Here is a 24,411-nt window from a genome sequence, read left to right as displayed (position 1 = left end):
CATGCGGTTTTAAACGGGCCTGCAGTTTTTTGTTGGGTTAACTCGAAACGGCGAGGCCCACTTTACTAGATTGGGCCGATTTAAACTTTCGAATTGGATTTCTTTTCTTACTTCTTCATAAGGGGGCTTCTCCCTGCACCTCCAATAGTTCTTCTGTACCCCAAAAATGACTGTTATACCCTTATTTACTATAGGTGAGAGATTGGGTGAAAGTGGATGGGACGCAGTAAACGTCCTGCACCCCCAAAATTTTATTTCTTCTACTCCCTTTTCGTTTGTTCTCCATCCCAGTATGGGTTTTCATTTAAAATTTTGCTCTCATTTAAAGTTTGATAAACTATATAACAAAATCTTTTATGAAACGGATTGTGGAATGCGTTTCAAACTTTTACCAAACGAAATACAAAAACCGTTTTTCGAAAAAATCAAAATGTATGAGAAACGGATTACAGAATCCGTTTCATAACACTGTGAAACGGAATCTGTAATCCGTTTCGTAAAAAAAATTGCAAATTTTTTTACAAAACGGATTACAGAATCCGTTTCGCATGTAATCCGTTTCAGAAAAAAAAATCTGTCTCGCTTCTTTCGTGTGTGGTGATGAGAAACTTCTTTCAATCAACAGTGATTTTCTGACTTTTTTTCCCTGTAGTTTGACTCACAGACCCAGTAGAAATGTTATTCATTTGAGTTTTCCAGCAGCTTATTATTAAATTATTAAAATATTATTTCCACACTCTCCTTTGGAAAAAAATTTTCTCATTCCCAAACAAAGTTATTGGCACAAATATTTACCAAATAGATCTATCAGTTCTTAAGTTCAGAAATTGGTTCCCTAGCAAACATTTTTTATTCTTCACTTTGGCGATGACCGGAAAATAGGTTGGAATATCTTATCTGTATTTTTTTGTGTGTTTCTTTTATAATAATTTCAACTGTTTTTAGAATATTAATTTTAAGTATTAATATAAATTATTAAACTAGATTAATTTACATTATTTCAATGATTATTAGACATTTTTATTGTTAATAGATTCATAACTTTAAAAAAATAATCATTATTGATATTAATAATTAAATTGTATTTGAATATAAACTATTAATTTAATATTTTAATAAGAATTAACATTAATTGTCGGTAATAATTTAAAATGAGAATTTTAAAATGAGAAAAAAAAATGCAATTTTTTTTCTGAAACGGATTACAGAATCCGTTTCATAACACTGTGAAACGGATTCTGTAATCCGTTTCCCATACATTTTGATTTTTTTGAAAAACGGCTTTTGTATTTCGTTTGGTAAAAGTTTGAAATGCATTCCACAATCCGTTTCATAAAAGATTTTGTTATATAGTTTATCAAACTTTAAATGAGAGCAAAATTTTAAATGAAAACCCTGGAGAACAAACGAAACGGGAGTAAAAGAAATAAAATTTTGGGGGTGCAGGACGTTTGCGACGCAGTAAATGAAATTTACTGCGTCCCACCCACTTTCACCCAATCTCTCACCCATAATAAATAAGGGTATAACAGTCATTTTTGGGGGTACAGAAAAACTATTGGAGGTGCAGGGAGAAGCCCCCTCCTCATGATTCTTATTTCACTCTTTCTTTTTTTGTAAATTTTTCAAAGCCGTATCCTCTATTGCAATGTTTCCAAATATATTTTTATAAATATATAAATATTTCAGAAATTATATTTTTAGTATATTTTACCTTAAATAATATACTCTAAAAGCATTTAAAATGGTAAGACTAGCTACGAAAGTAATATTAGAAATCTGATATATTGTCAATTTATAAACTACTCAAATAAGCTCATAAATAGTTTATTGTTTTTTGACCAATCGCATTTGTAAAGATGATCTCCAGTATAAGAAAAATATATAATAAAAAATAAAATAAAATAAATAAATTATATCTAATAATTATTTCTAGATATTTTATTAAATATCTTTTTATGTAGAGCTTTAGATGGATTCAAAATTGTGAGTGAGATGTACGAAAAATTTGATTCGTGTGGGGAAAGTCTTATCTTTTTGTAATGATGATTTTTTTCCTTTTGTCATGTTGTTTTTTGAAAAGTTGTGTTAATGGCGAATTGTGACTTGTGTGTGTTGAATTGTGGGTTTGTGCTTGAACCATCCATATGGCAATGATGTGGTGGTTCCGACTTGTCACTCGTCTTTTACGGCCAAACCAAACAACACACCAAAGTACAGCAAAAAAAAAAACAGTGACGCAAATAGAAAAAAGCACCAACACATGCGTGCCTTCCTCATCCATTCCAATTCAAACAATAGTCTATTTCATTATCTCTTTCTATAATTATCTTTATTAATCTTTCAATTCGATGATTTTATGTTTTGGTAAATTTAAATATCTATTTTAGGATTAAATATGTTTGTAATTTATAAACTTATCGCGAAATTTGAATTTGTCCATTAACTTTTGATATATTTTGGTTTTCAAATTTAAAAAATAATGAATATAATTCACTTAATTATGTTTATTTATTTTTGTGTTAAATGATGTTTCAAGTTGATATTTGAAATGAAAGGTGTATAACTCATGTCAACTTGTGTTGAACTGCGTCTTAAAAAATCTCACATCTTTTAAAATAAGAGAGTGGGTGTTAGTGATTATATAATGAATTCTAATTCATATTATTCCTTGTATTGAGCTAAAAAAGTATTTTTTTATAATTATTTTTAATAATCTTTCGATTCAATAATTTTGTTTTAAATAAATTTAAATAATTATTTTAAAATTAAATATGTATGTAATTTCTATATTTAATCGTGAAATTTAAATTTGATTATTATTCATATTTTGATATATTTTAATTTTTAAACTTTAAAAGTAAATTAATATAATTTACTTCATAACGTTAATTTGTTTTTGTATAAAATGGTGTTTCAAGTTAATATTTGAATCAGAATATATACTATTTAAATGTCAACCACTAAAAATATATTTAATCTTCGATCTTATTAAAAAACAAATATACAATTTCTGAACTAAAAATTAATTATATAAAAAAGTCATCACAGGACTTCTGTAAAACTAGTATTATAAATGAAATTCGGATAAAAATTATATAAAACAATATTTTCATCATTAAATATACTTTATTTAAGAGAGAGAAAAGTGAACGCTGTGACGGAAATCACGTAAACTTTTCTTTTGGCTTACATACCATGCATTTAAATCACCATTCAATTTAACCGTTAGTTTTAGTTCGAGTTTTCGACATGTACGTTAAAGAGTTATCATCTTCAGTTATTTTATTCTACTTAGGTGGTTTAATAACGAAAGTATGCATTATTTGCTTAGTTAAACAATACAATTAGCTTTATGCTCTAACAGTTCGTGTCTTTATCTTAATAATACACCTTTAAGTCTATAGTTATAAAACTAAAATCATTTACCATAATATAATGTTAACTTTTTTCTTTTATACATTTTAGTTTTAATTGATTATGTAAAATATGATTATTTATATCTACTTGGTGTTGACTAAATAAACTTATGGTGTAAAAAATATTACGCATGATATAAATTCAATGTGAGTTAAGAATTTCACATAATGGAAAAATTAGTAAAATGAACAATATATAAATAAAAAAATTAAAAACACATTATTTTAAAGTTTTGAATTCAATATAGTGTCATAATTTCTTAAATGGATTTGTTCATGATTCGTTAGTATCAAATCAATTCATATCTCTCTTAGAAAAACTTAAGATTGATATCAAAGTCAATAGTTCATTAAATAAGATGAACAATAAGTAGAAAAAATTATAAACATACGATTTTAAAGTATTTGATTAAAAGTGGTACCCAATTTCTTATATAAATTTGTACATGTAAAGAAATTCACACTTTGTACTATGCGTACTATTTTTAGATATGCTATTCTTAATTTGGTATTGATAAGATCTTGCAATACAAATTAACCTTTTTTAGATGATTTTATTTAAAGTTTGTCGATAACATTTTATTTATTTTAATAAATTTAAATAAAGAATTTCAAAGTCATTGAATAAGTGTTTGATTTAATTAATTTTTAAAACACATTCCTGTATTGCAAATATTGAATATATTTTGCTAAGAAATACAAAATCATTTGTAAAAACTTCTGAAAGAAGAGTACTTTCACCTTCAAAGTTAAAATAAACGCCATGTGTAGAACAAGTTGAAAATGCATAAAAAAGAAGAAGGTTATTTCACACATTCAATAATCAAATCGTGGAGGCTAGTTTTGTTTGAATTGGAAATTTCACGTGTTCTTGGCTTTCCTTCTTTATTGAAAACCGTGACTTCTAGAAATAACCCTTTTTGGAAAAAAATATACAAGTCAATATTTTTTTAGTTTCAATTATTCCAATACACATTCATATAAAGTCTAATATATAATCAGAATGAGAACAAATAGCAAAAAATGTAAAGTCAAAAAACATTTGTTTCAACTATATTAATTAATTCGTATTACAATTCACTTACATTCCTTTTTCAACGTGCTGTTATCCCTTGTGTTGTGTCCATCAATGATGCTTTAAAAACAGTTTAATTTCTTTAATTTATTTAATAAAAATATAACTATGATTTAACGATACAAAGAGTAATTCAATTATTTGGAGTAAATTAACCCTACATTTAAAGGGTATGATCATATCAAATTAAGGACGAATGTCATGATTGAATTTTATACTTGTTTGTGTTTTCATATTTCAAATAAATTAATCATAAGTTTAAAGAATATGATAATGTATCAAATTTTGGCCGAAAGTTATGATTGAAGCGTTTGGGTGAGCGAGAGTTAGTTGTTATTTCGATAATCAATTCAAGAATATTTAATTATAACAAGAAGATGGAAATTTACAATATTAGATGCTTTATCAAATTTATTGTAAATATTACATAATATTATATTTTTAATGTTCAGATAAAATATATGATTTAGGTAATTCAAAAACTGTTTTTTTTTTTCATGTCAAACAAACTCGCAAAGAGATGTAACCAATAATGTTCGTGTTAATGTTAACAAATTAAATGATCATAAATGCATTAAATATAATTAAGGAATTAATAGCACCCAGTCAAAAGAAACTTCCCCGTCCAAAAAAAAAGTCTAACAAAATTAATGCCAAGTTGCTTCCGAATGAAAACACCAAAACGTGGTTTTATTGAAATAAAAAAGCACGTCTATTATACTATTAATTTAGCTTAATAATCTAAAATATTTTTGCATCTCTCTTTGCCTGTTCTGTTCCATTGATCCATTCAATTCAACCACATTTTTCTTTTATAAATTAGCCAAATCTTAATCGGATACAATTCTGATACAGAAGATATTGATATATAATAAATTAATAATTATGATAATTAGTTTCATATTAATTAATATTGAGATGTGTGTAGACCAAGAACACAACACTTCTCTGGTTCTCGCTTGTTGCCTCTATAAGTGGAGAAACTCATGACATTGTTTTTCCCACTCTTACGTGTTTTATTTTCCTGAATTTCATGCACTCTAATCTTAAAATCTCTCTCTCTCTCACTTCACTCATCTAATCATCACTCTCTTCTTCTTCTTCTTCTTCTTCTTCTTCCTCTCTTCGTCTCTCTCACCAAAAACCAACCCTTCTTCATGGTCTCTCTCTTTTTCTTCATCTCTTTATCCATAAATATCATATCTTTGTTCATAACTGATTTTCTTTTGCTGTTCCTTTCTTCTTTCTGCAGGCCACTGAAACCCCGGCGATCAAATACGAGGAGGTAACAATCAACATCGACATATATATATAGATAGATATATAAATATCTTATCTTGATCTTGTTCAAATTCTTCAGACAGAAATTCAAGGAAATCTTAATATTTTTATTCTACATTTTTAAGGAACATATACTGAATTCACGAGGGATGAAGCTCTTTACATGCCGATGGCTTCCGGCTAATAGGAGTCCGAAAGCTTTGATCTTCATGTGCCATGGCTACGCCATGGAATGCAGCGTCACCATGAACAGTAATCACGCGATAACCCTCTGAACGTTCATTCGTTTTCACTTTTCCAATTTTCGGTGGAAGTTGATTCGGTTCGTGTAAATTTTCTGCACTTTTTTCTGATTGCAGGCACCGGAATAAGACTTTCGCAAGCGGGTTTTGCGATGTTTGGGATTGATTACGAAGGACATGGAAAATCAGAAGGGGTTCCTGGTCTTGTCATGAATTTTGACAGAGTCATCGACGATTGTTTGCAACATTTCTCCACAATTTCTGGTTTGTTTCTTCTTCTCTCTATTTTCATGTCAATTTGTTGCCTGCCACTATGGTTGTTTCGTTGAACATGTTTTTTCAACCCTTGACGTGGCCAATTTGTCGCTGGGTGAATATGTTTGCGAATAAAGTTGTCTTTTTTTCTTTATTTTTGAATGGTTGAAACTGCAGAAAAAGCAGAGTACAAGAACAAGATGAGGTTCTTGATGGGTGAATCCATGGGAGGAGCTGTGGCACTTCTTTTGCATAGGAAAGAACCACAATTCTGGGATGGGGCCATTTTGGTCGCACCCATGTGCAAGGTTTTGATCCCTTTCTCCATTTTTTTTTTTGTCCTTATTCTTCCAAATCCACACATGTGATTCCTTTTATAAACACTGTTCTTTTTGCTGCTATGTTTAATCATTTATTGAGTTTAATCAAACATAATAGTGCAAAATTAATCATACACCAAAACTTGAATCACAGACAAAAAACCTAATGACAACAACTCTGAGTTTCATTTGGACCATTCAGAGGTTGGTAACATTGGTGTGTTCTGTGATTTTCAAAACCCAGCAAATTTGGACCCAATCAAAATCATTCTTTTCTTCTTATTTACCTATTCTCATGGTTTCTTTCTGGGAATCTATTCAAAACCGTTTGAATACAAAATTGTTTTTAACAGATAATAACTTAAGAGAGACGCAAAATGATGGACATAAAAAATACAGAGATGGTTTGTGAGACACTTACGTAAGAGATAGAAAGAGATAGTAAATTAGTTTGTATGTCACTCTATCTAGATAAGGCACGTCAGAATCTTTCCTTTTTGTTAATTCAATGCATCGATACTTTTATTATCAATCGTTACTTGTTCTATATAATTTATAACCGGAAAAATGTATCCCAAGAAATAGATATATAGTTTTGTTTTTATCTAAATTTATTTATCTATTATATTACTAGAATATATAGAAGACAAAAGATATATTTTTATATATTAGATTTCAGTTTATTCATAAGTTAAAAAATAAATTAGTGGATTTTTTTGACCGATACTAATATTTGACATCGAAGGTATTTGACTTTTTAGAAACGTTGAATTTTAACGCATCGTTGAAGATATTTTTAAGCTAAACCGTTGTAAATTATTCTGATAATGCGTCAGAATCAGAATCCGCAGCCTAGGGACTTATTAATGCATTTTTACTTTAAAAATTAAAAATACACCCACATTTTGAAAATTTCAAACCCACAACATAATTATAATGAAAAATGTTAATAAATTTAATTATTATTTATTTAGCATTAAAAAGAGAAAAAAAAAAGAGTTTTGTTGTAAGACTTGGGTGAAAATGAGGTGAATTATTATTTTGTTGATGCATTGAGGTGATGTAGTTGAAGTTGTTGGTATTTGTTAATAAATTGCAGATTGCAGAAGAAATGAAACCAAACACAATGGTGATTAGGGTATTGAATGCACTAAGCAGAGTTGTTCCGTCGTGGAGAATAGTGCCCGGCCCAGACATAATTGATATTGCCTTCAAAGTGCCTGAAGTGAGAGAAGAGGTATTTCGAAGCATTTATTTTTGGTTTAATTAGTTAGATAATACTCATTTTTGTTTGAATATGTCAGTTTGGTATTCATTTTTAATAATGTGTTAATTGAGTTTCAACTCTTGAAAAAATTTCTCAATGTTAAGAATTCTTGTTTGAAAGGGACCTAATTGAGACATTTTTAAAAAAAATTGGGAATCAATTGACACCTTAAGTATCAAACTGACACATCCCAACGAAAATAGGTACTATCCGATTAATTAAACCTTATCTTTTTTTCCTTTGATAACATTTGATGCATTATATATTGTTGTATTGAACAGATAAGAGAGAATGAATATTGCTACAAAGGAAGGCCTCGGTTGAGAACAGCCTCGGAACTTCTAAGGATCAGTGCAGAAATCGAGTCAAGACTGAATGAGGTAAATTTGTGTGAAGTGAATGAGAAAGACGCATTGAATTGAATTGAATTGAATTGAATTAATGGAAAATGTGGATTTTTGGTTAGGTTTCACTTCCTTTTCTAGTTTTACACGGTGAGGAGGATCAAGTGACGGATAAAGCAGTAAGCAAACAGCTACACGAAGTGGCTGCAAGCTCGGACAAGACACTGAAGTTGTACCGAGGAATGTGGCATGGTCTGCTGTATGGAGAGCCACCGGAAAACTTGAATATTGTATTCGCGGATATTATTCGGTGGTTAGAGAAGAAAACTCAGTTTGGAAATGCAAGATTGGAGAGAGAGCTGAAAGGAGAACATGAACTTGCGATGAGGTCTGATCTCTAGCCATTTAGAAACACAAAGTTAGGGAATAAGCGTTAGAGCGAGGGAGGGGTCGTGCATTTTAAACAAGTCAATTTATATGTGCATTAACGCCCGTGTACAGTTTCAAATCAATTTATAAACCAACAAATGCCTCAATTTCTTATTTCAACATTACCACATACCTATTCTCTTTATGTAATTAACTTTTACTCATTTATATACGTAAATTCATCATAACGGCACCGCCACCACTCTATATAATAATTGTTTCAAATAGTGTATGCTTCTGTGTTTGTATCAGCACATGCATTTTTATTCATAAATTTATAAAATCACTGTTATAATTCATCTTACGAATTTGATAAATTATTGCAAAACTTAATACACGAAATACTTCTTCACATGTTAAACCATATTATTATATTTGTAATATATATCAACATTTATTTAGTATTTTGTAAAGAACAATTAGATTTAAACTGAAAATCAATCCTATACAAAGTACCATTTGATTGAATTACAATATAATTGATTTTTTTAAAATAATAAAAATTAAAAACCCAGTGGTTGAATCTATTAATTTATCTTTAAAATTAATTTAATCTATTTCGTAAACACCTTTATCGGAATATAAGATCGCAAATGCTTTGGTAACCCAAACAGCAAAAAACCATTACGAGATATGCATGTTTCATTTCAACAGTAACCAACACCCGATAACAACGCTGAAAAAGCAGGCACCACAAATTCAACAAAACAAAACTCCAAATGAGTGCAATCGGTTAACACTACACAGTTTCTCAACAATTAAATAAAATTAAAAAAAAAAAAGACTAAAAATTTCTTTCGTGCATAATGTTTGATGATGAATTTTGATAGGTACATTAAATGCAATGGTGTTTAATTTTGGAAAACTAGAACTAGAACCAACTTTTCGTTGAAATGGTAAAGCAGTGATATTCTACACTAAATTTCAAATCCAGTTAAATCAAACATCTGATTGAGTAGAAGAGGGGTTGCTGAGTGAGTTGTAGATAGGAAGTGATGTGGCACGTTATCACATCCACAAAGCGTGATAACAGTTAACTACGACTAATTACAACATAAATTGCCAACTGAGGTCGCCAGGTCCCTTCATCCCCCCTTGAAATAAATAGGACAAGAAATCACCGTTCCCGTATTAATGAGATACACCACCTTACTTCACTTTGTTAGTATTTGACCTAGCTCCGGCGCCCAAATGACCTACTACAAAAACACATTTCCACCATGACCTGCAAGCAACACCAAAACACAGTACAACACATTCATCAAATCAAAACTCTCAGTAACTAAGCAACTGCAAAAATTATTCAAGATTAATTATCATTGTCATCATCTCTGGCAAGACCCACATGGCAACAGATGGAAGTAGTTTAATTGGAACAGAGGTGATCTGTTTAAACAACGCCTATAACATGGGTTCTAACCTAAAGAACAAAATATGTTGCGTCTTCTATTTTTCCTACTTATCAATAATTATCAACTAATTAAATAACTACTACCAAGTGTGTGGGATGGGGGAGGGGAGAGGGGTCTACTTCTCCTTCCTTAACTATCACATAACTGAAAATCCAAATCTCTAAAGGGGAGAAAAAGGTAGACGACCTGTTTGATTACCTAGTTTAGCAGCTGCCTTGGGAATACCAAACAACAAAAATTTTGGACAGGCGAAGAATTTTCCTTTAAATTTTTATTCAGCAGAAAATAAAGAAAACAATCCTCGGCCAAGACTATCCTTTAAAAGGAGATAGTCCAGATGAGGGGTTGGAGGGTAAGTCGCATTAAAGAGGCTAGCTTCTTGTAAACATGTGTAACAGTAATACCTCATTCTCTATTTAAGGATATCTAAACTCTTTTGGTATAAGATCTGCATGATAATGGAAAGGGGGACAAATCCTCATGTTGATAGTGGACCCAATGTTGGAATTATCCATCTCAAATAAAATTACATGTCAAGTATTGGTTATAAATCTATTATAATATCGTTAGAACAGTAAGGACCCAAAGAGATAAAATTAGGGAATCATACCTTTCATGCAACCATTTCTTAAATAATCTTATTTCTCACTTCCTCGAGTTTCTTCAGTATCTCTCCAGGGGTTCTGTCCAATTCATCAGCAATTTTTCTCTGCAAATCCATTGGCAATGTTGGGAATTGCTCGCATAGATCCCCATCAATAACATCCTACACAATAAAGCAGAACTATCAGAAATTTGAAAAAATTTAATGCCACGTCCAAAAAAAGCACAATAAACAAATAGAACATTTTGGTGTGCACATGTTTAATAGTGACAGAAGATGAACGGCTCTTTGTCAAGCAGGAACAGCAATGAAAATATATACAGGGACAATGCTCTTATCCCACAGATTGCAGATAGCACTTTCGCACAATTTCATAGAAGCAATAAACAGCGGAATATTGATCAGGCATACCTTAACGGGAAAATATGCAGATCTATATGCCATGTGGTCTCTTCCGCACAAAGGTGGGTGATCCTGTCTCATATGCATCTCCAAATGAGAAAAGAAGTCAACATCATCTCGTGAAGTAAAGGCATGTAGCGCGCCAACACTTCCCATAACTGTTCCAAATACAATGCACTCTCCACCACCTGGTATGAGAGAAGCCTTTTGCAAGCATGTGACGACATCACCAACATGAAACTGTACAATTTCTTCCACCTTATTGGGAGCTCCATTCAGCTTTCCTTGCTCCCACTTGATCCTACCACCAGTAGGATCTTCTTCTATCTCATCTGAAACATCCTGTGGCAGCCGCACAAAATAGATATTTCCAAACTTGTCTGCACCTGCCATGGTGTCAAAATCTATGTGGTACGATGCAGTAAGCCACCTTGGAACACAATCATCGGCAAATATATAAAGTTGGTTTTCGTCCCGCCTATACTTGCAGTAATGGAAAGACTGGAGAGAAGAAAGAAAAGAACACAATTAACTCAAGATTTTATTCAGTGAATTGAAACACGTAGTGCAGCAGCACATTGGATCCAAGAATAAGCACACTGTCTACTTGCAAAATTAAGAGAATAAATTCACAACAGAAAAGTCTTAGTCAAGTCTTTCCAAAATAGTATAATACCCACGGAAGTTTTGTATAAAAACCAAATCAGTGAAACTAGTACATTAAATTTTGCAGCACACAGACAAATTAATGTCACAATAATCCACACTGATATCAATCAAAAGCTACCAGAAAGCTCAAGTCACCAAATGTGGATATTCAACAGCAATGGATTAACCACAATTCTAAAACTGTGGTAAATGCATCCACCGTAATTAATGCATAAATTAAGATACCAATCAGCAATGATAGAAAGCCTTCTATGGTTCCACATGAGAACCAGTACTAACATAAGCTACATATGGATAAAACATAGAACGTACCTCTTGAACATCACCAACATAAATTCGATCACGATATGCCTGAATAGAGACAATCGTGTTGGGGAATAGCTTATTCTCACATTTTCTTAACAGACGTCTTTTCCCCAAATCATATAACCTGAGCACAGGTCCTATCCCTGCAAGTAATCTTCCTTGAAACTGACATAGAGCAAGAGGAACACCTTCTACCTGTGTTTTGTGAAGAAGTTCAAGAGATCTTCCCTCCTCTACAAACCTATAAATATGAATAAATCCTGCAGTTACAGTCCTTTTGGGCAAAAATTGCAGTCCCTTAGCCGTCCCAACAGCTAAAAGGGTTCCATATTCCTTATCATGGAAATTTACTGTGCAAATGCTGAAAGCAGCCTCATTCTCCTGAAGCTCCAAAAGACAAGTTGTATTTCCTGTCCTGGGATCAAGAACTCTGATGCATGAAACCCATTTGTCTGATTCAGCTTTTGGATAGCCATAGTGCTCATCAGAGAGGGGATCATCTTTATCTTCATCATCACCACCATTCTCCATTTGGTCCGCGCTTCCAGTACCATTCTCCCCGGCTTGAGCAGCCTCAAAACACTCTTTCCTAGCAGCTTCACGCTCTTCTGCAGTTAATGCACCCTGATCACTCTCAATCATCACAAGGAGTTTTCGTTTGGGTTGCAGCACAAATTTCCTTGGTGTGTACCTTAATGGAATTACAGTTTCATTAAATGTTTCCCCTAACCTTTCTATGGTAAAAATTCTCAAGGCTTCGCCAGCAACAGCAACTACACCTTCTACACACTGGTCAGATGAAAATGAAGCAGCATATTCAAGGGTTTCATATGAAAGGGGTGTTAAAAGGAAATGTCCTTGGTGAATATAACCAAGCCAGGGTCGACTAGACAAACAAAGCATAGCCCGCTTGCCTCTCACAATGATGGAAAACAGCTTTGGGGCTCTCAATCCTAAGAACCTGGAACGTGAATCAGAAAGCTGACCTGTAACCATATCCACCACAGTTCTAAACAACACACCATTCTGTAACCCAGCGTTCAAGAATAGGCTAGCAGGATGATCTGCACCATCCTCACCACCAACAGAAGCTTGAACTTCAAGAAAAAGTAGAGACTCTGGAGCTGAAGAAACACTCTGAACGCTTAGTGCCTGCATACAATCATCAGGATCCAGTGATAAGATGCGGATGGTCTTGTCATATGAGCCAACTGCAAGAAATCGAGATCTTTGTCTGCCTTCGGGCACTGGAGCAATGTCTAAACAAGCAACATCTCCGGACATTTCATGCTTCTCCACCTCCATCAACTGGCCAGTTACATCTACTTCAAAATATATAAGCTCCCCTCCACTGAGTGCAATAACCACCTGAAGTCTATTTGATCCAACTTTTGAAATTGTTCTCTTTCCAGGTGTTCTCCATTCATTAATACGGCCATCCTCCCTGATATGCCTGATACCATTTGGGTGAACCTGCATGAGAGAATCATCTCCTATCAAAGAAACAGCAAGGGAGGGAGTCGTGTCAAGAAACCCACTGTCGCTAACTTCTTCAACAGTCTCACCAATGGAAAGCACAAGAGTTGCGTTTGTGAATGACACAACAATGTAAGCATCAAACTCGTCAATAACATTCTTCTTCACCGTCCAGACAGCACTTGGTATACCAGGAAGCTTGGATACGGCCATCTCACTAACCGCTAAACCAGTTCTCAAAATCCTCAAAGACGACCTAGGACCACGTCCACAGAGAGTAAAAATCTGAGGAGTTTCCTCTTCAAAGAGATTACTGACCTTCATATCCATTATTGGCATTAAACTCTCAACCTGGTCAATCCTGACAAGGTTTTTCAGTCTCCTGGGCTGGAAAAACACAGGCTGAAAACCTTCCTCGGTTTCCATTAGCGTGGCAGATGATGCCTCCACGTCATCCTCATCCCCTATAGACTTAAATTGATACAGAGCATGGTTCCCAAACTCTGAGGCAGCAAACAAGAACCCTGACTTCAGCACACACATCGAAGCAGTAACAGGAATAGTATCAAAGTATTTAATCTTCAATTCAGATACACGGTCATTGTTGTGTTCCAACGTGACCTTAAAAATGTCCCCATATTCCGTCTGCAGGAGGAAGAAGAACATGCTCTTCAGTTTGTGCATGGCAGCCGAGACAATAAGCACGCCACGCTCAGCTGGCAAGTCGTCTCGCCGTGGAATCACAGCCCTAACATCCGGATGACCTTGATTCTTATAAATAACAAAATTTTCAGCACATACAAGCACCCCACTAGGGCCATCACCACCACCAGGAACAGTAACAAGCAAATTGGCCCCATTATCAACCTGCTCGGACCACTTCCGTGAAACATGGTTGAGCCCAAGATCAAGCTCATAAAAGGTCAAATGCTTCTGAGCCTCAGAAGCAGCCTGACCAGTGGAATCCTGGTCGGCCTCGGAGTAGTCCAATTCAATAGCAGCAAAAATAGGGTTTTCAAAGCCACAATCAACACCGCAAATTGAATAAACTAAAGTGTGCGATTTGTGAGCTTCTAAAGGGGAAGAAATGGTTAACCTAGCAGCAGTGTCCCTATTCAAAACATAAACGAGTTTCTGCTTCTCGCAGGCGCCAATCATAACGGCCCTACCCTTTGGATCGATGGCGAGGTACTGACCTGGGACAATTCGGCGGCAACCAGATTTTCCGAAGGTTTCCTGGTGGACTTTGTCGAATACGTTTTTCTCTTTGTTATATTCGAGGATTACGATGCGGCCGGAGTCGGAGCCGACGACGATGTAGTCCTTCTGAGCGCCCATGAGGCGGAACTGAGCGAGGGAGCGAATGGCGCCGAAGATTTCGACGGAGAGGATGGTTTGGATCCGGCCATTGTCGTCGGGACGGAGGAGATCGAGGACCTTGCCACGGGCGACGACGATTTCCTGGCTCTTGCCGCCGGAGAAGTTGCCGTTGATGGCACAGATGATGCCAGTGGGACGCTGGAGAGTGAGACTGTAGAGATACATGGCGTAGAGAGGTTAGGGTTTAATTTAGGGTTTTGGTTTCAATTAAACATTCACAGTAACAGAGTCGCTGGTGAAGAAGATGGAATAGACTCGTTATGATATCAGTCTGAGTAAGCAGAGCGGGAATAAAAACCCTATTTGGGGTTTGGGTGTGTTTTCCCCTCTCTTCCTTTCTATATCCCTAGTATGAAACATTAAATTAAATATACAGTAAAATCAGTTCTTTTATTTATTTTTTCTAAGAAAAGCAAATAAAAGTGTTTTATTATTTCTTCAGTTCTGCTAACAATTGTTATCTTTTTAATCTTATACTCTGATGTGATACAAAATCTGTTTCTCCTCCTTAATTTCTTCAGTCATGGATCAAACAAATATTTTGTAACTGTGACGTCCCATTTTAATAGATTAATCTATCAAATAAAATATCACACTATATATAATAACGAGAAGCACTTAGATAAATATAAAACGTAAAGGAGATAACTATTACAGTCATCCTGAAGTACTTAAAAGGAAGCTTAGGCGTACCACATAGTCCTAAGCAAAGGAGAATTCAAAAGAGTACAACAGTTTTGCAAAAGGATTGCTCCTAAGGCAACTAATACAAAAGGCCTCATGGCCCTGAAACTATTCCTAAGACATCCAGACAGGGAAGTCTAGGCTGCACCGCTGCGTCTCCCAGATCCATCACGAACCTCCCTCTCATCTGCTCCCACCAGAAGGTGATCATCGCAAGAGAGAAAAACATAACAGGAACACACACAAAACGCAAGGGTAAGCTAGTGTAACTCGAGGCTTATCATATTGTAAATTAATAAGTACAAAACATTCACAGGCATATAGCACAGAAACACATACAACATGTTATGGCAGACAAGCAGGACGCTATGACTCAATTATCCGGATACATATATTAAGATCGGATTCACTGGATGCCTGCACTCGTGGTGGCCTCTACTGCTCTGCAGAGCCATTGCCAATGGGTTTCACCCTACCACTCACGAGGTTAGCCTTCAAACGTCTGAGGCCATTATCCTGCCAAAGACTAGGGCCTCCCGCTACTCTCACCACTTGGGTTAGTTTGCTCTACTTGAGACTCACTGACCCTTTAGAGTTTCGGGATGCGATCCTTACTTGAATCCTTATCTTAATATATACACTACACGCCACCATTGAGTCTCCCCACGGGACTCATGGAATTACGCCTATCACACGCCACCATAGAGTCTCCCTACGAGACTCATGGAATTACGCCTATCACACCATCATAATCATGTTTCTCATACCACAACCACCACGTTGATCTCATACATACAATCCTCATGTTAAAACATCACAAAACCACAACTCCATGATCAATCTCATACCAAGCATGCCAGTTTCATTCATAAAAACCCAAACACCCAAGCATATTCACTCATATCATATTTAAGAGGAATAACCAAAACAACGCATGCAATAAATCATTTAACAGCCAAGGAAACATAACACACTCTCGCGAACTCGCTCAGGCGAGACGCTAGCCTTCCTGAGGCAGCGAATTCTCGCTCAGGCGAGATAGGCAACAGGGTTTTCTCACGCATTCTCGCTCAGGCGAGACGCGTGACATGACCCCTTCACGAATTCTCGCTCAAGCGAGATGGGCAACGTGGGATTGTTCACGATTTCTCGCTCAGGCGAGACCTCCTCGCCTGAGCGAGACATGGCGTCGCTCAGAACGTGGACAGGTCGCCTAGGCGAGCTCTCGTGGTGGTGAGTACTCTGATACTCTCGCCTAGGCGAGACAAGCTCGCTTGGGCGAAAATAGCAGCGTTCACCGCTGTCAACCCACATGCAACGGCGGAAACCGCCCAGATCCACCCCCAAACCCACATGCAAACCCATATCATTCGATAAAAACATACTAGGCACGCATACGAACTCAAAACGACCACAAACAACCCAGAAACACTTAAGACCGAAGGATCTAGCTTCCCTTACCTTCGTTTGAGCGCCAAAAACAACAGATCCGCAAAACAACGATAACAGCAGCTCCGGAACTAAGGAAGTGGGCTAGAACTGGAAAAGAGGACAAAACTGAAGTTAAGAATCTTAACTCTAGCTCGCACCACGCGTTTTCAACGGGGAGGAAAAGGGAATAAACTAACCAGGAGCTTCAAAGTTCACTTACCTGAAACAAAGAAAGGACTTTTGGTAGCTTGGAGACGTGTGGGTGATGTGCCCTAGCAGAGGGCAGAGGTGTGGGATGGAGGGGGGACCTGCTTCTGTGTAGGGGACAAGGGTCAGAATGAGGAACAAGGTAGGGTATGGGGTCCTTCTGTAGGACAGGGCCTTGGGCCTCCGAAAAGGCCAGGCCCAAACCCAAACTTTATATGTAACTGGAAAAGAAAAGAGGGCTTACAATATCTCCCCAACAACAAAAATTTTTCGTCCTCGAAAAATTAGACTTACCAGAACAGGTGTGGGTGTGAACTCCTCACGTCCTCCTCTAGCTCCCAAGTAGAGTCACCTGTCCTCCGGTCCCAAATGACCTTCACAAGACTGATGGCTCTTCCTTTGCGCTCCTTCACTTGGCGATCCTCTATAGCCACGAGCTGTACCACTACCTGGAGATTCTCCTTGACTTCCACATATTCAGCCTCTAAGACATGCGATGGGTCGAAGACATACTTACGTAGCTGTGAAACATGAAAGACTGGGTGTAGATTAGCCAACTGGGGTGGCAATGCTACCTCATAAGCCACGGGCCCTATCCTCCTCAAGATCTGATACGGACCCAAAAACTTAGGTGACAGCTTCCTTGAGCGGATAGCCCTCCCCACACCAGTGGTTCGGGTCACCCTCAAGAACACATGCTCCCCAGCTTCAAACTCTAAGGGCCTCCTTCTTCGGTCTGCATATGCTTTCTGCCGACTCTGAGATGCTTGCAATCTGTCCCTCACTAACTGCACCTTCTCTGTGGTTTGTTGCAACAACTCTGGTCCAACCAAAACTGACTCACCGTCCTGGTACCAACACAAGGGAGTCCTACATCTCCTCCCATACAAAGCCTCAAAAGGCGCCATCCCTATACTCGCCTGGTAACTGTTGTTATAGGTAAACTCCACCAGCGGTAACACCTCGTCCCAACTACCAAGGTGATCCAAGATACAAGTCCTCAGCAAGTCCTCCAAAGACTGAATCACTCTCTCTGACTGGCCATCCGTCTGAGGATGATAAGCAGAACTCATCCTCAACCTGCTACCCATAGCCTCCTGCAGTGCCTGCCAGAACCTGGAAGTGAACCGGGGGTCCCTGTCGGACACTATGCTACGAGGCACTCCATGAAGTCTCACTATCTCTCGGATGTAGAGCTGGGCCAACTTGGTCATAGACATTCTGAGATTTACTGCCAAGAAGTGAGCACTCTTCGTCAAACGATCCACCACTACCCATATAGCATCATGTCCTCTCACGGTGCGAGGCAAGTGGGTAACAAAATCCATGGCTATGCTATCCCACTTCCACACTGGAATATCTAAAGGTTGAAGCATTCCACCGGGTTTCTGATGCTCCACTTTCGCCTTTTGACAAGTCAAACAGGCCGATACAAACCGCGCAACATCCTTTTTCATGCCTTGCCACCAAAAGTTCTCCTTGAGGTCTTGGTACATCTTAGTCATGCCAGGGTGCAGACTAAGACGACTCTTGTGTCCCTCCTCAAGGATCAACTTCCTCAACTCTGCATCCTCTGGTACACAAACTCTGCCTCTGAACCTCAACACACCATCACTGTCCAAGGCAAACTCCTTGGGTTGATCCGTCCCCAGCAACTCTTTTACCTTCTGTAGACTAACATCCGTTGCTTGTCTCTCCCTGATTAAGCCCAAGAAGTCACTAGATATAACCAAGGTGCTACACCTAATGAATTCCGGCTCCAACTCATACTGTAGCTTCATGTCTCTGAAGCTCTCAAGCAATTCCAACTCTTTCATCATCAAGTGTGCCACATGCACGGTCTTCCTGCTCAGTGCGTCTGCCACCACATTCGCTTTCCCTGGATGATAGAGAAGCTCGAAGTCATAGTCCTTTAAAAACTCTATCCACCGCCTCTGCCTCATATTCAGCTCTTTCTGATCGAAGAGATACTTCAAACTCTTGTGGTCACTAAACACACGAAACTGTGCACCATACAAGTAGTGCCTCCAAATCTTCAAAGCAAAAACCACTGCTGCTAACTCTAGGTCATGAGTGGGGTAGTTCTTCTCATGAATCTTCAACTGCCTTGAAGCATACGCCACCACCTTCCTCTCTTGCATCAAGACACACCCAAGACCTTGATGAGAGGCATCACAGTAAACCTCAAAGGGTTTACTCACATCTGGGATTACCAACACTGGAGCACTCGTCAACTTCTGCTTAAGCTCTCTGAAGCTCTCTTCACATCTATCAGTCCATGCAAACGGTTGATCCTTCCTGGTTAGCTGTGTCAGGGGTGCTACTATCTTAGAGAACCCCTCTATAAACCTCCTGTAATAGCCCGCTAAGCCCACGAAGCTCCGAATCTCAGTCACTGACTTTGGACATTCCCACTGTATCACGGCCTCTACCTTAGCTGGATCCACAGCTATTCCCTGAGCTGATATAACGTGCCCCAATAACTGTACCTCTCTCATCCAAAAGTCGCACTTGGACAACTTGGCAAACAGTTGTTTCTCTCTCAAAATGCTAAGCACTATCCTCAGATGCTCGGCATGTTCCTCCTGCGTCCTGGAGTAGATGAGAATGTCGTCTATGAAGACCACGACAAACTTATCTAGAAACGGGCGGAAGATCCGGTTCATGTAATCCATGAACAAAGCTGGAGCATTAGTCACACCGAACGGCATGACAACATACTCATAGTGCCCGCATCTGGATCTGAAAGCAGTCTTCTCAACATCTTCTGCCTTCACCAGAATCTGATGATAACCCGACCGGAGATCAATCTTGGAGAACACTGACGCCCCATGTAGCTGATCCATCAAATCATCTATTCTCGGCAAGGGGTACTTATTCTTGATAGTCAGCTTGTTCAGCTGCCTATAATCCACACACAACCTCGAGCCGCCATCCTTCTTCTTTACCAACAAAACAGGCGTTCCCCACGGCGAAGCACTCGGCCGTATGAACCGTTTCTCAAGCAATTCCCCTATCTGCTTCTTTAACTCAATCAACTCCGCTGGGGCCATGCGGTAAGGAGCTATCGATACAGGACCGGCTCCTGGTACCAAGTCTATGGAGAACTCAACCTCTCTCCTCGGAGGCAAACCTGGTACCTCTTCGGGAAACACATCCTCGAATTCTCTGACCACTGGTATCACTGATATATTTTCCTCTTTCTCAACTTCCGTCCTGGCAAAGACCATATAACACTGTGCACCGTCCTGGATTTCCTTCATAACCTCATGGGAAGATATTAGCTCGGGTTCCTCCGAGCTGGAAAACAACAACTTCTTCTCTCGGCAGTCGATTAGGACGCGATTGGCAGAGAGCCAATCCATTCCCAATATCACGTCTAACCCTTGCAGAGGGAGGCATATAAGATTGACTTTGTATACGCGTCCCTCTATCTCAACTGGACATCTAGAACACACTGAAGAAGTTCTAACTAACCCAGATGCCGGAGTAGATACCACGAGATCAAACTGTAGCTCACACACCGGCAGACCCAACTCCCGCACACAAGACTCTGACACAAATGAGTGTGTCGCTCCAGAATCGAAAAGAACACAACATGATTTGCCAGATATCACACAACAACCAACAACTAGGTTACCTGAACCTGCTGCCTCGGACCCAGTCGTCGCAAAGACCCTGCCTGTAGCCTGAGGCCTGCTGCCTCCTCTCCTCTGCTGAGTCTGACCCGAAGTCTGGCTCGTAGTCGGTGGTGAGGGTCGTGCCACTGTCCTCCTCAAAGTAGGACAATCCCTACCAAAGTGGCCCTCTCTGCCACAATGGTTGCACCTGCGGAAACCCGATAGCTGTGGGCAGAAACTCTTCACATGCGGTCCTCCGCAATGGTGGCACTGAATCCTGCTGGGCGGGGAAGAAAAGCCTCTAGACCCCTGTGGCTGTGGATGAGGTCTTGCATAAGGTTTCCTCCTTTCTTCAACTCGTGGCCTGGACCCAGATGGTCCGCTAACTCTCTGTTGTGGCTGCTGCTGAGCCTCCACTTCCACCTTCATACGTTCCATGACCCTGGCCTTTTCCACTAAGGCCGCAAAGTCCTTGATGGACAGTGGAGCTACCATCAGGCGAATGTCTCCTCTGAGACCATTCTCAAATTTCCTGCAACGCCACTCCTCATCGAGCGGCATGGTGTAGAAACGCCCCAGGTGCTTGAACTGTTCGGCATACTCGGCCACTGACTTGTTTCCCTGCGTCAGCTGGAGGAATTCTACCTCCTTAGTGTACCTCACGCTATCAGGGAAGTACTCAGACAAGAACCTCTTCTTGAAGGCTCTCCAAGTGATATCCTCGTGCTTCTCTTCCATCACCAGCTTCATGCTGGCCCACCAGTGCTCAGCCTCTCCGGTGAGCATGTAGACAGTGAAAGCAAGCCTGCTCTCATCTGGACACCTCTTGGCATCGAAGATGCGCTCCATGTCCTTCATCCACTGATCCGCCTGGTCGGGACTTTTCTTGCCATCAAACTTGGCAGGTTGGTGCTTCAAGAAATCTTCCAAACTCCATTCAGGGGGTGGAGGTTGGGGATGAGGACCATACATCGGAGCACCAGCAGCATTCTCCCCTAACTGGCGGAGAGCATCCACATGCTGCCTCTGAGCGTCCTCTGCAGCCTGCCTAGCAGCTTCCATCTGCTGCATCATGAAGTTCTGCTGTTCAAGAGAGGCTTCCTGGCGCTGCATCGCCGCCTCATGCTGTTGCATCATGGCATTGCTTTGCTGAGTCAAAGCCGCAGCCATGGCCTCGATCGCCCTAGCTAGGTCTTGCCCATCGCCCTGAGGGGGTTGAGAAGGAGCGATACGCGGGGGTGCCATATCACTGGACACACAGAAAGCACCATCAGAAACTGGGTTAGACTGGAAACTCGTCTAAACACGACCAGAAAGACACAACGAAAGCTAAGCAAACACATAACCTACAGACACTTAGGAACGCAGGCTCTGATACCATAAAAGTGTGACGTCCCATTTTAATAGATTAATCTACCAAATAAAATATCACACTATATATAATAACGAGAAGCACTTAGATGAATATAAAACGTAAAGGAGATAACTATTACAGTCATCCTGAAGTACTTAAAAGGAAGCTTAGGCGTACCACATAGTCCTAAGCAAAGGAGAATTCAAAAGAGTACAACAGTTTTGCAAAAGGATTGCTCCTAAGGCAACTAATACAAAAGGCCTCATGGCCCTGAAACTATTCCTAAGACATCCAGACAGGGAAGTCTAGGCTGCACCGCTGCGTCTCCCAGATCCATCACGAACCTCCCTCTCATCTGCTCCCACCAGAAGGTGATCATCGCAAGAGAGAAAAACATAACAGGAACACACACAAAACGCAAGGGTAAGCTAGTGTAACTCGAGGCTTATCATATTGTAAATTAATAAGTACAAAACATTCACAGGCATATAGCACAGAAACACATACAACATGTTATGGCAGACAAGCAGGACGCTATGACTCAATTATCCGGATACATATATTAAGATCGGATTCACTGGATGCCTGCACTCGTGGTGGCCTCTACTGCTCTGCAGAGCCATTGCCAATGGGTTTCACCCTACCACTCACGAGGTTAGCCTTCAAACGTCTGAGGCCATTATCCTGCCAAAGACTAGGGCCTCCCGCTACTCTCACCACTTGGGTTAGTTTGCTCTACTTGAGACTCACTGACCCTTTAGAGTTTCGGGATGCGATCCTTACTTGAATCCTTATCTTAATATATACACTACACGCCACCATTGAGTCTCCCCACGAGACTCATGGAATTACGCCTATCACACGCCACCATAGAGTCTCCCTACGAGACTCATGGAATTACGCCTATCACACCATCATAATCATGTTTCTCATACCACAACCACCACGTTGATCTCATACATACAATCCTCATGTTAAAACATCACAAAACCACAACTCCATGATCAATCTCATACCAAGCATGCCAGTTTCATTCATAAAAACCCAAACACCCAAGCATATTCACTCATATCATATTTAAGAGGAATAACCAAAACAACGCATGCAATAAATCATTTAACAGCCAAGGAAACATAACACACTCTCGCGAACTCGCTCAGGCGAGACGCTAGCCTTCCTGAGGCAGCGAATTCTCGCTCAGGCGAGATAGGCAACAGGGTTTTCTCACGCATTCTCGCTCAGGCGAGACGCGTGACATGACCCCTTCACGAATTCTCGCTCAAGCGAGATGGGCAACGTGGGATTGTTCACGATTTCTCGCTCAGGCGAGACCTCCTCGCCTGAGCGAGACATGGCGTCGCTCAGAACGTGGACAGGTCGCCTAGGCGAGCTCTCGTGGTGGTGAGTACTCTGATACTCTCGCCTAGGCGAGACAAGCTCGCTTGGGCGAAAATAGCAGCGTTCACCGCTGTCAACCCACATGCAACGGCGGAAACCGCCCAGATCCACCCCCAAACCCACATGCAAACCCATATCATTCGATAAAAACATACTAGGCACGCATACGAACTCAAAACGACCACAAACAACCCAGAAACACTTAAGACCGAAGGATCTAGCTTCCCTTACCTTCGTTTGAGCGCCAAAAACAACAGATCCGCAAAACAACGATAACAGCAGCTCCGGAACTAAGGAAGTGGGCTAGAACTGGAAAAGAGGACAAAACTGAAGTTAAGAATCTTAACTCTAGCTCGCACCACGCGTTTTCAACGGGGAGGAAAAGGGAATAAACTAACCAAGAGCTTCAAAGTTCACTTACCTGAAACAAAGAAAGGACTTTTGGTAGCTTGGAGACGTGTGGGTGATGTGCCCTAGCAGAGGGCAGAGGTGTGGGATGGAGGGGGGACCTGCTTCTGTGTAGGGGACAAGGGTCAGAATGAGGAACAAGGTAGGGTATGGGGTCCTTCTGTAGGACAGGGCCTTGGGCCTCCGAAAAGGCCAGGCCCAAACCCAAACTTTATATGTAACTGGAAAAGAAAAGAGGGCTTACAGTAACTCAAATCAATCTCATTGAAATAGTACTTCGAAATTTTAATATTTAATAAATATGTTAAGTGTGAGATTATTAAAATTAATATATCAATATTGTTATTTCAAAAGTAATGTAATAATTAACTGAATTAACATATTTATCAAATACCGCATATAAAAATACTACTACAAATTTATTTGAT

General features: G+C 39.0%; 3 protein-coding genes across 3 annotated transcripts; 1 reads left to right on the top strand and 2 right to left on the bottom strand.

The window, feature by feature from the left end:
• Nucleotides 1-5,504: 5,504 nt before the first annotated feature.
• LOC114189660 (caffeoylshikimate esterase-like) lies at nt 5,505-8,752 on the top strand. The gene is made up of 8 exons (XM_028078292.2): nt 5,505-5,654; nt 5,747-5,779; nt 5,901-6,027; nt 6,135-6,281; nt 6,450-6,580; nt 7,692-7,829; nt 8,141-8,239; nt 8,326-8,752. The coding sequence occupies exons 1-8, from the start codon at nt 5,652-5,654 to the stop codon at nt 8,602-8,604; spliced, it is 957 nt and encodes a 318-aa protein (XP_027934093.2). The 5' UTR covers nt 5,505-5,651; the 3' UTR covers nt 8,605-8,752.
• A 752-nt stretch (nt 8,753-9,504) lies between these two features.
• Nucleotides 9,505-15,209, bottom strand: LOC114189934 (spliceosome-associated protein 130 A). Its single transcript, XM_028078662.2, has 4 exons — nt 12,032-15,209; nt 11,060-11,551; nt 10,655-10,810; nt 9,505-9,857 (listed from the first exon to the last, which is right to left on the bottom strand). The coding sequence occupies exons 1-3, from the start codon at nt 15,044-15,046 to the stop codon at nt 10,673-10,675; spliced, it is 3,645 nt and encodes a 1,214-aa protein (XP_027934463.1). The 5' UTR covers nt 15,047-15,209; the 3' UTR covers nt 9,505-9,857; nt 10,655-10,672.
• A 1,412-nt stretch (nt 15,210-16,621) lies between these two features.
• LOC146884923 (uncharacterized) lies at nt 16,622-23,710 on the bottom strand. The gene is made up of 4 exons (XM_085676080.1): nt 23,406-23,710; nt 17,498-22,072; nt 17,217-17,412; nt 16,622-17,098 (listed from the first exon to the last, which is right to left on the bottom strand). The coding sequence occupies exons 1-4, from the start codon at nt 23,708-23,710 to the stop codon at nt 16,622-16,624; spliced, it is 5,553 nt and encodes a 1,850-aa protein (XP_085532206.1).
• Between the last annotated feature and the right edge of the window lie 701 nt (nt 23,711-24,411).

Source organism: Vigna unguiculata, chromosome 7, assembly GCF_037176805.1.
Source record: "Vigna unguiculata cultivar grain cowpea cultivar isolate G323 ecotype 2 chromosome 7, ASM3717680v1, whole genome shotgun sequence".
Classification (NCBI taxonomy): domain Eukaryota; kingdom Viridiplantae; phylum Streptophyta; class Magnoliopsida; order Fabales; family Fabaceae; genus Vigna; species Vigna unguiculata.
This window is presented reverse-complemented; position numbering and strand designations above follow the sequence as displayed.